Below are 15,889 nucleotides of genomic sequence, written 5' to 3' on the forward strand. Positions count from 1 at the left end.
CGCATGCGCCAATGTCACGTGTGCTCACGGATTTCGCGACCATGTTTACAAACACTACATTAAACGGCAAACAGCTGTAGCGATGCTAGCGCTCCAAGTGGTTACGTTTCTCCATGCAGCAAACAGAAGACAAACGCTTTCTTTGATAAAATCTAACGCGAGGCGCTAGATTTGATCAAAGAATATTTGACGAAGCCCTAACTTTGACAAAGTTCGTTATTACACTATCGAGATTTATTTGACAAAGAAAATTTGATAGTGTAATACCGGCGTGAGGTGGTTCTGTCGGAGCAGTGTGCTGACCTGGCATGCTGGTGTTGAGCACGGAGTAGCGGGGGTTGGCGGCCGTGTCGACGGGCAGCATGTCGCGCACCCAGTAGATGCGCGGCGGCGGTGCGCCCGTGGCCGAGCACAGCAGCACCGCGTTGTGGCCGATCTCCACCACCTTGGTGCTCGGCGACTGCGTTATCTGCGGGAAGCCCTCCGGCAGCTTGTCCGCTGCAACAGCAACGCAGGCGCGCCCTCAACACATGCGCAATAACCACACCACAAGACGTTTATTGATCTACATTAGATATAAGTGTGCTGAAATGTCATTTAACTCAAACACTATAGAGGGGAGAAAAGTAAAGACTAAATGCGACGACGCAAGAAACGAAGCAATCTCATATATGAAGTGTATGAGAAAAGTAATGAAACCAACTTTTTATCTAGCGAAGTATTTATTTTTCTCATACGACAATGTTGTCTTCTTCAAAGTAGTTCCCTTCGGCAACTATACACAGCGGAGTCGTCGTTTCCAGTCTTGGTAGCAGCACTGAAAGGCACGAATACTACAGATGGGATCATGAAAGAAGACGGTCGAATTAGGCTTGTTCTGCGCATCTACGTCCCCAACAACCAATGAGCGTTCAGTAATGTCCTCAGTGCTCTGCTGTTACGGCCAGATTCTCATTCAAAATGTTCGACAATTCGATTTTTTTTATTATTGCATTTGTTGAACGGTGTATGTTTCTAGAATGTTGGGACGTAGGATTTTTAATCCGTGCGTTGCAAAAGTTTCTACAGCCCACTGTTCGAAGCAGTGTCACGGCCACCGTGGGGCGCTCTCAGTCGGAGACGCCCCGCTCAGGCAATAAACCTGTGCCGTGACGCACGTTCGCAAAATGATATACGTTGCAGCATACATGCAAACATATCCGCCGAATAAGCTGACGAACAATGTGTGCAGGTTGCAGGACGCAGGACATCCATCTCAGCCAGATTCGCTTTTCTGGCCAAGAAGAACGAGGAAATTGCTCTCCAGCAACAACTCGAGTTCGAGGAAAGGTTGATATACGGTCCTGGAGTTCCAGACTAAACGAAAGTAACGAAAACAGTTTTTTTTTGTCAAAATTGGTCAAAACATAATTTTTGTTCCGCCATATTGGATTAACCAGTTTGAATTCTGAAAATCTAACTTCAGCGACACCAAAAATATATAATAACATATAGTTTTTATGTATATTGGACTAATAATACATACAAAAGTTTTCCCTAAACTTTAAACAGGATTTCCCCGAGAAACGATTCGTCAAAACTGCGTGCAGCATAAAATAAAAATGATTGAATCTATTAACTTCTATCTCTGACCCCAGAAAAGTAAACACCTATCTTGGGAGAGTATATCTATAGTATATGAAATTTGTTAATATTAACTATTTTTTGTGAAACCATAAATAGTGAAACAAACCTCCAAAAATCTAACTCAGAGTTCGAGTTAGCACCATATCGTTAAATTTAAGGCTCTGCATTGTGGTTAGGTATAAGCTCCCATAAATTTAATGTAGTATCGACTGATGTTACCCATTTTTGATTTAGGATAACTCTTGAGGGGCTACACTGTACGCAGTCTGCGTACGTCAAATTCACAGGCCGTTGATCAAATCACAATTACTGGCGCCATTTTGTTTTTTTACTGGAAATGTAAAATAAATTTCAAAGTATGATCAACCATAATCCCCAAAGAGATCTTTTCTGTGTGTTTTCATGCGCATTTGCATTAGAACCTGGCCTTAATGCCGTAGTCAAAACGAGCATTAAACGTGATCGTAGCGAGTTATTTTGTAAATTTTTATTCAAAGTGTTGCGAGTTGTCACGGCTGATTATGGTGGTAAGCGCCAGATTTAGCATAAACAAACGAGAGACAAAAATTGCAATACACACACTTGAGCATGTGTATGCGGTTACCGGAAACGTCGCTTGGAACCGGCAACAATGCAGTTCCCGTCCACGTCTCGAGACCGAGCGAGGTAGTGCAGTGGATAGCACACGGGAGGACGACGGTCCAAACACATATCCGGCCATCCTGATCTAGTTTTTCCGTGTTTTCTCTACATCGCTTCAGGCAAATGCCCGGATGGTTCCTTTGAAAGGGCATGGCCGACTTCCTTCCCCATCCTACCCTAATCCGATGGGACTGATGACCTCGCTGTTTGGTCCCCTCCCCCAAATCAACCAACCAACCATGTCTCGAGTTGGGCGAACTGCCACCGTTCGTACGGAATACACGGTACGGGTTACGCGCAGGAGGGGCTGTGAGCTGTGACGTCACCGTGAACCCTCTCGTCACATCGCACTCCATTGACGCTTATGGGCACTGGGCGCACGTTTGTTTAACTCATACACAGGTATGAAAGTAGTCGAGGTTTTCAAGGTTTTAGTGTATTATTACTATTATTATTATTAAGCTTTATATTAGTTAGACTATTTTTTCTATGGCCCGTGAAATACTGGTGTAAAGCCTCCGAACTACGTCTTTTTGCCGGTTAGAGGCACCATGTCACTGACTGCGCGGCCCCTCCCGCCGAAGGTTCGAGTCCTCCCTCGGGCATGGGTGTGTGTGTTGTTCTTAGCGTAAGTTAGTTCAAGTAGTGTGTAAGTCTAGGGACCGATGACCTCAGCAGTTCGGTCCCTTTGGATTTGACACACGTTTGAACATTTGAACGTCTTTTTCAAATTTCGCTAATAGCTTTGAGTTGTCAAAGCACTAAGGTATAAATCAATGAAACCTTGTAGGACGCTAAACTGCCTGAATTTTCTTTTTGATACTGACTTCACGAGAAGAGGATATTTCAACACGTCTCTGACAAAAGATAACGCTTTATAAGACAGGCAACATAAAGTGGCTTCAGATGACCAGTTACTACGTCCTTTCATAACCACTTGTTGTTGACAGTCACAAAAGAGCCCTGAATCACTTTTCAAATATGTTTTAATTTCAGTAACTTAGCGCGACCTCGAGAAAGACGGTCCTTAAATATGCATTCTTTCTTTGCCAGTCACATTCAGAGCAGAGTTCGTTTTCACGGTTAATATTTTGCCTAGTAGAAATTCCTTCATTAGCTGGTAATACATTTACCTGAAAAAAAAATTCCTCTTTACGGTAGCTTCGTTTTTGTGCACAAACATTTCCTTATTATTACGCTCATTACTAAGTTCTAAATCAGCACCGAAGAAAGGTAGATTTAGAGTTGGAACAGCGCCAGTTTTCAGCTTGCGTTTCGAAGGAATGTTCAAGAGTTCACTTTTCAACTCCCTTTCATTATTGAAAACAAGTCTGCACTTTTACAAGCATTCATTCATTTTCGTTCAGTCTCATTGTTTTTAGAAAATATATGAATTACTAACTTATTTAGTTGTGTTTGTTGAGGCCAGTAAAACTGACAATCGCGCAGTAAACCATTATCTTTCACTTAAAAACTTACTCTAAGAAATCCTCCAATATTACTAATAATAACGACGTAACTCTGAACTCAATCGCCAGTTACTAATAAAAATTCACACTGCCATAAACAACTTCGTTTTTCACTGGTAAACGCAACTTCAACGCAATACGTTATGGCAATTGTAGGCTGCTGAGGGTTGGTTGCGTTCACGCTGACGTCAGCGGCACAGCTTTATACTGCGCACACGCCTCGTGATCCCTACCGTGTGTTCCAGTATCAGTGCTGAAAGGCTTCAACTGGCAGGGCCTTTAACATGTCGGTCACTTTCTTTTGAGTGTTCTTCAGAGTCCCAACATGACGTCCTTTTAAGACTTTTTCAATTTCGTTAAAAGAAAAATTGACATGGATTCAGGTGAATAAGGGGACTGTGGAACAACAGGATGTCAAAAAATTTGTGATGGAAATGGCCGTGTGATATCTGGCGTTGTCATGGTGCAGTATCCACCTGTCTGCAATGCACGGTCTCACTCGATTTACTCTTTTGTTGAGCCTATCAAGGACATCTTTGTAAAATGCTTGGTTGACAGTTTCACCAGATCTCACGAGAGCGTGCACACGTTCGACGTTTTCGTCAGGTTTTGAAGTTGAAGGTCTTCGTGAGCGAGGTTCATCTTCAACGAGTTCTCGGCCTTCCAAAAATGATTTGTGCCAGCGGAAAACTTGTTCTCTTCATATGAAATATTCCCCATAGGCCTGTTTCAATTTTTCAAAAGTCACACTCGCGTATTCCTGAAGTGTAACACTAAACTTGATGGCATAACGTTGCTCTAAATTCCGCTGTTCCATTTTCGTAACATACAATAAAAACACAACTTCACTGATTGCGCTCTCAAAGATCAAGTAATGGCTGTACGGAGTTAAAACTTGGTCTGAGCATCTAGAAGCGATGAATACACCGGCCTACACGGATAGAACAACCACAGGCGCAGACTCCATGGGACCTGCGGGGGCCCGAGGCCCCTTAAAAATTCGTTTGGGGTGGGGGGGGGGGGGCGGCAGAGCACCCCCAATAATTTAAGAAAATTATTAGTTATATTATGCTTTGTAAAATCACTCAATTATGTTGGATTTTTTTTCCTTGTTTGATGATGGTTACCTTTTAAAATACATTTCGTAATGAGTTAAATAATTATTACGGCAGTAAGCAGGTTAACTGAAGACGAGTGTGAATCATGATAGTGTTATGGTGCTGCGGGCACACTTAGAATTTGTCCCGGTGTTCGAACCTTCGGGTAAAGTCTGGCGCCGGCGGGCCAGCGTTGCGGCCCCGGCGATATCAGAAACACTGGAGCAGAAGCGCCTGAAACCCTTCGCCTCGCGTTGCCTTGACGCTTCGAGACTTTACGAAGCCGCGGCTATATAAAGTCCACCCTGCTTTCGCAGTCATTCAGTGTGGATAGTTTCGTTCAGTGCATGCTGCAGACGTGTTTGGTGTTCCATCTTTAGTGTCTAGTGGACTATTTTATAAGACTATATTTTATTCATTTACTTTAGTTTCTTAGTGTATTATGACTGAAGTTTGCAATGGATATATTTGTTACCAAAAAGGTGCGCTTGAAAGTTGATTATACTGGAAGTCAACCTCCAACAATTATCGTGTCGTCAATTGCTTCGTCGTCAGGTGAGAACCGTTCACAGCCGAAACCTGGACAATCCGGTAAGAGAAGATCATTTCAGAAGTCTTGATGATTAAATATACATGGCTAGAAAATGAAGCATCTACCGAGAAAGTTTTTTGCAAAACCTGCAAAGAGGCAGATGCTAAAAATCTATTACAATTTTCTTCAAAAAAGGAAGATACATTTACTTCCGAAGGGTTTTCTAATTGGAAAAAGTTTTTGGAAAAATTCCATCTTCATAAAAATACGTTTAAGTTAAAGAAGGTGTTCTGAAACTGAATTCTATCACTGACCGAAGTATGGCCTCCCAATTGAATGAACAGTTAGATAGTGATATGAAGAAAGGCCGTTTAGTTCTTGAGACAATTTATACCACCGTGCAATTTCTATGCCGACAAAGACTAGCAATTATAGGGCACGAAGATGTAAACTCAATTTTTTTTCACTTGTTGGAACTCAGAAATAATGACATAACCGAGTTTAAAGATTGATTAGGGAGTACGGGGTATAAGTGGCCGTCCCACGATATTCAAAACGAGATCATAGATCTATTAGGAAATCCTGTGTTGAGAAAAACTGAACATTTTTCTACTATGGTTGACGAAACAAGTGATTCTTCGATTCACGAACAAGTGTCATTTTGTATCCGCACTGTCGATGATCCCTTAATCATCAACGAAGACTTTATTGGCTTATACGAGACCCCCAACACTGAATCACAAACTCTTTTTAGTATTTTAAAAGACGTTTTCGCTCGTCTTGATTTGTCAATGGATAACTTAAGAGGTCAGTGCTATGATGGTGCCTCGAATATGAGAGGTAAGTTCAAAGGACTAAAAAAGTCAGTTTTGGATATACAACCAAAGCCTTTACGTGCACTGCACTGCTCACAGTTTAGACTTGGCAGCTGTAGACAGTCTCCGCCACCTTACGTCTATGAGGGATATTATGGCTTTAGCCAAGGACTTAATAAACAACGTAAGGGAATCCAACAAAAGGATGGGACTTTTCAGAAGCATACTCAGTGAGACCACCAACGACCAACCTAATCTACGACCCCTTCGCCCTACTCGATGGACTATGCGAGCTTCTAGTATCTTGAGAATATTGAAAAACTTTGAAGAGCTTCTAGAGTTTTTTGAAACATTTTCTGCAGAGGACAAAACAGAGGCAGGTTACCAATGTGCAGGCTACCTTTGAACTATCGTTTTCTGTCTGCCAAGCACTGGCTAATCACACACTTGGTGCCATTCGCTGGGGCATTTAGCTGTATGTTTCAACAGACTGGCGAGATGTTAGTATGCTTTTTTGTTAGACAATCGTAGGGCCGGTTCAAATGGCTCTGAGCACTATGGGACTTAACATCTATGGTCATCAGTCCCCTAGAACCTAGAACTACTTAAACCTAACTAACCTAAGGACATCACACAACACCCACTCATCACGAGGTAGAGAAAATCCCTGACCCCGCCGGGAATCGAACCTGGAAACCCGGGCGTGGGAAGCGAGAACGCTACCGCACGACCACGAGCTGTGGACGTAGGGCCGGTTCGAGTACATTTTTCTGCGCAGGCGACTTATCACTTGACGTTCCGTTTTCCCTCGTACACTTTCAGCCATCTCAGGATTCGCAAATAATTGTGATACGTCTTTTATAGAAATCTTCCACTTGTGATGCCTCTGGCGATACTTTCAACTTGGCGCCCCAAGCCGTCGCTTGGGCCTTAAAGCGGCCCTGAACACTACAAAAAGATGATCGAAGGCTCGCAGACCGCGACGTCAATACGAAAGCCAGAAACTTACTCTTTTCGCGGGATACGATCCTTACCACATGATTACTTGGTCATCCAAGTGTATGGACGACTGTCCGTTCCCAGTGGGAATGCTTCAGTTCACCTCGCTGCTGAAGTGGCTTAATGTCGGGTAGGAAAGTGGAAGCAGAAAAAAGGGAGGAAGGAAAGGGTATTTGCAAGAGGGGCGAGTCAGCCAGAGGGGTGTAACTGGCCTAATGCGGCGAGCAAACAGATAATCCTTCCGGAGCACAAGTTTTCTTTCACGGTGGCGGCATGAATTATTCAGCGCCGGTGTGCATGCCCGGGGCTCACACGTCGTTAACACAACGCAGATCTGTGTCCATCCACGCTCCTGCTTTGCGCATCTTTCCCGGGCACTCTGCAATGCTACTCCTACGTTAGAGAGAGAGAGAGTGGACAATAATGATATCGACTCATTTGAATCTGCTAACTAGTACGTAAACCTTACCCTCTACAATTTTTATCCCCATTCACACTTCCCAGCTTCACCAAAGTGACAATTCCTTGATGCACTATACGAGCCGTCATAAAAATTAATAATCTTTATTCTTTCGGGATGCCAATTAAAACTATATAGCTATTCCTCATACAATAACACCAGTTTTTTCCGGCGAATCCGGCAGTTGCGAGATCACGACACTGTTAAGAAATTGTGCCACTGATAACAGGCTGTCTCCCAGAAACACGTGGTACTATATCACATTATAGGTCACTTTGTGTATTTGTGGAAAACCGTAGAGATATTGCTTTGAAGTGTAACCTGAACTCAGAAAACGTCTGTCAATAAGAGGTGATCAACAGTCAGATCTGCTGTAACCAATCTTATTTTCATGCAAATACGTGGAAGTTTTGGATCCATGGGTGTTCTGTGAATTCTTTGGAGGTTCGTAATGAGGAGAAATATTACAGAAACTGACACAAGTTTGTAAAATGCAGGTAGAGTCATTTATTGGGGATTGTTGTAAATCGACAGTGTACATGCAAGAGTTATCGACATGTATCGAGGTTTCGCTTAGTATTTACTGTCTCTCATTGTAATACCTCTATTTGGGTTGGAAATGCCACAAAACGATAAGAATGCGAGCATTCTTGGACAACAGAATGTACAACACGTTGCAACCCAAATCATGTTAAAGAAAATATTCTGCTGTCTGCTAGAGCTGTGGAACGATTAGTGTTGTAGAACTACCGCAGGCTAAGGTGGACTAGTTTTCCTGGTAGCTTTGATCAGTTAAAATCTCGACCGAACTACCTATACATCAGGTTGCATATCAACCAGGTGTTACCAAATTTCGGTCGCTTTGCTTGCGTATGCGATCAGAGTCTTACTAGATTCCCCTAGAAACTGGAAACGGTGGACCGTCTGACAATGAGTGATGATAAATAAAGGTCTGGGTCGCCTACGGAATATTCTTGTTCTACATCGTTATCACCCTGTCTATCAAAAATAACAGTATTCGTACCAGAACTGAAATTGTCAATGCTTAATTCAAGATTTATTTGAAAAACGGTGGTTTGTGAGATGAAACGAAAGGCATCTTGTAAAAATTAAAAAAGAAATACTTAACACACAGAGCTAGAAAACGCAGGTTCCTAAAGAAAAAAAAAACATAGTAAACACCGCTTCAGTACAAAGCCAGGCATATATGAAACAGGATTCTGTTATTCATAAGCCGGCCGCTGTGACCGATCTGTTCTAGGCGCTTCAGTCCGGAACCACTACGCTGCTACGGTCGCAGGTTCGAATCCTGCCTCGGGCACGGAGTGTGTGATGTCCTTAGGTTAGTTAGGTTTAAGTAGTTCTAAGTATAAGGGACTGTTGGCCTCATATGTTAAGTCCCATAGTGCTCAGAGCCATTTGAACCCTTTTGTTATTCATAAACAATTTCCGAACTTATCGATAACAGGAAACTCAAATCTTGCAGTTCTATTGAGGGCAAGGTAACAACAATAATTATACACATTTTTATGTTCGTGCATGTTACTAAAGCTATCGGTAATCCTACCATTCACTACGTCACTTATGCACCATAGCAAAATTACCGAACTGTAGTTTCGGTAGAGAGCAACTCTAGGAACGATTCACATCGTACCAAGAAAACTGAAGACCGCCCAGCAACTGGCTGTGTAAGTCTATTCAAAAGCAGGCCGGTGTGGCCGAGCGGTTCTAGGCGCTTCAGTCTGAATCCGCGCGACCGCTACGGTCGCAGGCTGGAATCCTGCCTCGGGCATGGATGTGTGTGATGTCCTTAAATTAGTTTAAGTAGTTCTAAGTTCTAGGCGACTGATGACCTCAGATATTACGTCCCATAGAGCTCAGAGCCATTTGTACCATTTTTTTGTAATTTGGAATACAGATCCATCATTATCAACTCCATTTATCGTCCGATGTATATCTGTACTCTGCCAGTCTCACTGTGCTACAACGACTGGTTTTCACCATGTCTGGGGTCCGCAGCTTGTGGTCTAGTGGCTAGCGTTGCTGCCTCTGGATCATAGGGTCCCGGGCTCGATTCCCGGCCGGGTTGGGGATTTTCTCTACCCGGGGACTGGGTGCTTGTGTTGTCCTCATCATTCAATCATCATTCGTGACAGTGGCTAGATTGGACTGTGTACCGACAGGGAATCTGTACGGGCGCTGATGACCGCATAGTTGAGCGCCCCACAAACCAAACATCGTCATCACTATGTCTGTGTGTGTCCCTTTTTACCATTCGAGGTAGCTAGAGTATAGAACAAAAGTGTTAGAAATGTGCCATTAATCACAACTAAATAAGTTTGCATAAGTAGTAAATAAAAGCTACGCTCCCTCCAATCGCGCTTCTGCTTTTCTTAATCTCACAAGAACTACCGCGTAAACGTTCGAGCGTTGCCTGATAATTTCAAAAAACCTACCGAAACATTTTTATGTGGCTCTGATGACGCAATGCGTCATACGAAGTTCAGCAAATAATATTCAGAGTAAATTTCATTTTGCGGGCTGTTGTATTTCAGGCTGATGCAGTTTCCACAAATGGCATTTTGTTGATGCGTGCAAGGCGGGAGCTCTGAAATTACTGTAATGGCAACCACCCACCAGTGGAAACAAATTAACGACAAAACTGGACGAATTATCTCCCACTCATTTACGCTTGACGCAATCTACTTGCGGTAGCGTGACACGACTGCCAATCGGGTATAATTTATTTTCTTTGGAAATACACTGTTTTCAATTGTGCTCGTGCTTCGATAAAATGGATCGATCCGTTAACCATCAATTTGTTTCATCACATTAAAACTTGAATGTCACAGTGTTGCACGATTAAAGCTACAGGAAGGAGCCACAAGAGCAAATTGTTGAAAACATGCTAAGCGAAACATGAAATCAAACCGTAACAGTAATTGCAGTCCGTGCAGTGTGTGTGTGACTAAATATTAATCGAGCGAAAAAAAAACAAGTACTCATAAGTTACAAACTGGATCACAAACCTTAAAGACATTGTATTAAGAGATACAAGTGCAAGTTTTATCCAATGTGATAGTGTCACAGAGGCAAAATGGGACAGGGCATATATTCCACATACTTGCGTAGCATCGCATGATTCTCTCAGTATAGCAGTATGAAACGTTGGCACATGATGCAGAATAAATTGGTGTCCTGTAAACAAATGGACTCCAAAGGATGGGAAAACGAGTAAATAGAAAAGGCAGACAAGCAAACAGAAAAAAAACCTGTAGGAGTTACTGTTCGCTCAAACTAGCTGACATTCAGCGCGGTGGTTGATGGGAGCGACCGTAAAGGCATTTCCCATTTGCGATCGCTTCCATCAGCCATCGCACCGAGTGTCAGCTTAGTTTGGGCGCAAGTTAACTTCCTTGCTCGAAACGTTCAAGCTAGGTGGACTGCAGAAACGCGTCCCATTTGGGAAAGCAGTAACTGAGTTTGCCAATACCGGAAGATACTGGAAAATTTATACAGCACAAGATATGAAGGCAAGAAGACTTGAGGAAGTAGAAGAGGAACGTCATCTTAGTTATAACATTTTACGTCTGATACTGGCATATGAAAATGTTGATTCAGAAAGAAATGTGGCCTTACTTTGACGAAGAAATTTCTGAGAATGTATGTTTGGAACACAGCATTGTATGGTAGTGAAACGCAGACTGTAGAAAAATCGGAACAGAAGAGAATCGAAGGATTTGAGATGTGGTGCTATAATCGAATGTTGAAAATTTGGTGGACTGATAAGGTGGGGAATGAGGAGGTTTTGTGCAGAATCGGAGAGGAAAGGAAAATGAGGAAAACATTGACAAGGAGAATGGACAGGATGACAGGACATATGTTAAGACGTCAGGGAATGACTTCCATGGTACTAGAAGGCGCTGTAGACGGCAAAAACTGCAGAGGAAGACAGAGGTTGGAATACGAGCAGCACATAACTGGGGACGTAGATTGGTTGGTTTAGAGAGGGGGGGGGGGGGGGGGAAGGGCCAAACTGCTTGGTCATCGGTCTCTGGACGCAGGTTGCAAGTGCTACAATGAGATGAAGAGGTTGGCGAAGGAGAGGAATTCGTGACGAGCCCCATCAAAAATGGTTCAAATGGCTCTGAGCACTATGGGACTTAACATCTGAGGTCATCAGTCCCCTAGAACTTAGAACGACTTAAACCTAACTATCCTAAGGATAGCGCCTAGAACCGCTTGGCCACCGCGGCCGGCCCCATCAAACCAGCCAGAAGACTGATGACTCAAAAAAGAAACAACTCTGATTTTAGACATTTATAATGCATTATATTATTTTTCTCACTTCAATGTATATATTACAACGACTTACCGCTTGAAAGCACTTTTTACTGACTTTTTTTTTCCACATGAGTTAAGCCGGTGGTGCGGTATATGAGTAATCTCGCGAACTTTGTTAGTAAGGTCAAGAGCGTAGTTCGGCGCGGTAGACGTTGGTAGAAATCAACGTACTCCGTGTCTTGGGTCACTGTCGCCAATTCTTGCTCTCTACGGTGAACGGTACGAATTATTATTGTACGTGAGTATGAAATTATTGCGACATGAAAAGTACGTAGGCAGCTTATCTCTCCCGCTCCTTACCCACTCTCCACAATCGCCTCTGAAGCAAGTTCAATATGCAGTTTAAAATGTATACAATTCACTATTTTAGGAATGAAAAATTTAAGCAGCTCTGAACAGGGCGTTGGTTTTATAGGACTGTGTGTAAAATACGGTAACAACGCGTCACTAAACAATATCGTTCCTGCATTTGTATTACGAAGTCAGTTGGCGGTGCATACTTTTCATTGTCGCTAACAAAGGAAAGCGGCTGAAGTCCGTACCGCCCGGGATATTATGAACGCTTATGTCAAATTAGTTATGGCTCCTGACATTGTCTGAAATTTCTTACCTTTAAATATGCACTTGTCACGTCTTCTTAAACTATAAATTTCATGTTCTATAGCCGGCCGGTGTGGCCGTGCGGTTCTAGGCGCTTCAGTCTGGAACCGCGTGACCGCTACGGTCGCAGGTTCGAATCCTGCCTGGGGCATGGATGTGTGTGATGTCCTTAGGTTAGTTAGGTTTAAATAGTTCTAAGTTCTAGGGGACTGATGACCTCAGATGTTAAGTCCCATAGTGCTCAGAGCCATTTCATGTTCTATGCGCAGAATTGTTCTTTCAGATAAACTTTTGAGCTTAAGTGAAAAGGATTTGGAGGAACTGGTTGTTGTGTGCTATTTTGGAGAAAATAGATATATATAATTGAATTTTGATACTGCATTTCTGCAATGTTTTACTACCTTATGCCTAATGACATGATACTGCATGAATGCATGCATGTTTGGGGTTACCAAATCACCAGAGTTTTATCGCTCTGTTCCAAACCCGGTCGTACATTTACAAAACAGTAAAAAAAAAAAAAAAAAAGATTTTTGGATTTCCATGTCAGGTTGTTGTTCTATGGTGTCAAGCGTCATTTGGCGGGCCGGAACTGAAAATGGGCATAAATTGGCAAGAGGCAAAAGTAGGTTGGCAACACTACAGCCGATTGGCGACTGTCGCGGTACGGCGTCTTGACGGTGTGATTTTTGAACAATCGGCATGGAGACGACTATTCACAACTTTTGAAAATTGTGTAGCACTTTTCTTACAATCCCTACTCACAATGCAGCTATGGAATGGATATTTTCCTTATTAAGTAATATGAAGGAAACGGAATTTCTGTACAATGTGCAAAGAATTTGTTAAAGCTATCACTTGTTCTCAATGCAGTGGTAACATGAAATCCAAGAAAAAGTTACTTGAGAATGTCGAGAAAGCTTGTGTAAAAAAGTAAGCAAGGAACTGTGGTTCACATGAAGATTGTTTCCAATATCCACACAGTTATTTTTATTTATTTATTTATTTATTTATTTATTTTTTTTTTGCATTTGGAAATATGGTCTCCCTACGCATATTTCACGATTTGATAGTGCATGAAAATAAGTCACTCGACAATAGCAGGAGTATAAGTCATTACTTTTTTGGACGTCATGCAGAGAATTAGTAGACAGTCTGCAGCTTGATATTTTATTTATTTAAATAAGCTTATTTCGGATTTCGGCCTTCATCGGTACATCTGTTAACAATCGCATTTATTTATATTTATACAATATGTATTTTACAAGGCTTTTTTTGCATAGGGTATTGTGTATTGTGTGTATTTAAACCGGGGACCTGGGAACGACGGAGAGGCTTCGTCCCGCCGTAGCCCTCTGTAACCCCACAACAGGCTACAGCAGTCCATTCACCCCACCGCTGCCCCACACCCAGCGCACGGTTATTGTGCGGTTCGGCCCCCAGTGGACACCCCCCCCCCCCCCCCAAACGCCTCATACTAGACGAGTGTAACCCCAAAGGTTTGCGTGGTAGAATAATTACGGTGTACTACGCGTACGTGGGGACAGTGTTTGTGCAGCAATCGCCGATATAGTGCAACTGAGGCGGAATAACGGGAACCAACCCCCATTCGCCGAGGTAAATGAAAAGCAGCCTTAAAAACCATCCACAGGCTGGCGGGCACACCGGGCCTCGACAGTAATCCGCCGGGCGGATTCGTGTCAGGGACCGGGACTCCTTCCCGCTCGGGAAGCAGCGCGTTAGAGCGCGCGGCTGGCCGGGCGGTTGTTGGGTATTGCACTCACGTCCTGACGTATCAATTTCGAGTAAACTATTAGTGTTAACCGTAGTAGTTGGATGTTCTATTTTTTCAGTAATGTTTTAAAGTTGTTCGATGATTTATTGTTTCACATACACAGGGTGCGCCAAAAAAAAGTATAAACACTTTGAACTGTCATAGACAATTTATTTCTTGTTCTACAAGGTTAAATATCTGTGAAAAAGTAATGTTATGTTTCTTCAACAGTTGGCAGCAGTGGCAAGGAAGTAACTGCGACATGGCGGACGTGCGTTTGAGCTTTGAAGCGTGGAAGCAGATAATTAGGTGGTACTGGAAGTTTGAGAATGTAGCTGCGGTTCGAAGACAGCGGAGAAGTAAGTATGGTACATAACCACCTTCAAGATTAACAATTACACGTCTACGAGACAAATTCGAAATTCTTGGAACAGTGTGTGATGTGCATAAAGGTCGATCAGGGCGACCTCGTACAGCTACAAGTGATGATTCCACAACTGCGGTCTTGGAACTGTTTCAGCGTTCGCCTCAAAAATCTTCAAGGCAAGCGGCACGTGAGAGTAATGTAAGTGCTAGTAGTGTGCTACGCATTCTGAAGAAAGGCAAGTTTCGTGTGTACATTCCAAGGCTGGTGCAACAACTAAGTGACGACGATCCAGATCGAAGGTTAGAATTTTGTGAATTGGTTCAGGAGATGGTGAGACGTGAACCGGGATTTATGGGTAGCATAATTTGGTCGGAGGAAGCCCAATTCAAACTCAATGGAACTGTCAATAGGCACAATTGTGTGCACTGGGCTGCAGATAATCCTCGCATTGCAGCTGAAAAGGCTGTGAATTTGCCTGGTGTAAATGTGTGGTGTGGTTTGTCTGCAAGGGGACTCATTGGGCCTTTCCGCTTTGAAGGTACTGTTACTGGAGAAACGGACCTAACAGAGCTTGCTGACTCCATATTCCCTGCCATTCGTGCATTATACGGCAATGATGAGTTTTATTTCCAACAAGATGGCGCCCCGCCGCCCTATCATAGGGACGTACGAGCACACCTGGATCACAATGTGCGAGCCAGTGGATAGGACGCAGGGGACCAATCGAGTTTCCTGCACGCTCTCCAGACCTCGCGTCGCTGGATTTCTTCTTCTGGGGCACAGTAAAAGATGAGGTGTACAAACGTAAACCACGTAACCTGGACACACTTTGGAATGAGATTCAGGCGGTGTGCGCAGAAATCTCATTGGACACTTTGGTACGATGTACGGTATCAGTGGTGACTCGTACTCAGAAACATACTGATGCTGAAGGCCACCAGTTTGAACATTAATCACATTTGCAAAGTACGTTTATTTTTCCAATTGGACTTTAAGCTTTCCATTTCCAGAAATTTAACATTGTAGAACGGGAAATAAATTTTCTATGACGCTTCAAAGTGTGTATACATTTTCTTGACGCACCCTGTATTATAATACGTTTTTACTATTTGTTTGTAGATGTACTGGTGAAAGCAATAAACGCGAAATAAGTTTATATATATC

At 43.0% G+C, this 15,889-nt stretch overlaps 1 protein-coding gene across 1 annotated transcript in view; it reads right to left on the reverse strand.

The window, feature by feature from the left end:
• Positions 1–15,889, reverse strand: part of LOC126473517 (tyrosine-protein phosphatase Lar) — a 591,250-nt gene that overhangs the window by 134,647 nt on the left and 440,714 nt on the right. The window contains exon 3 of the mRNA XM_050100619.1: positions 304–498. Coding sequence (XP_049956576.1) covers positions 304–498 — 195 coding nt within the window. The remainder of the gene's footprint in view (positions 1–303; positions 499–15,889) is intronic.

This window comes from Schistocerca serialis, chromosome 4 (assembly GCF_023864345.2).
Source record: "Schistocerca serialis cubense isolate TAMUIC-IGC-003099 chromosome 4, iqSchSeri2.2, whole genome shotgun sequence".
Taxonomy (NCBI): domain Eukaryota; kingdom Metazoa; phylum Arthropoda; class Insecta; order Orthoptera; family Acrididae; genus Schistocerca; species Schistocerca serialis.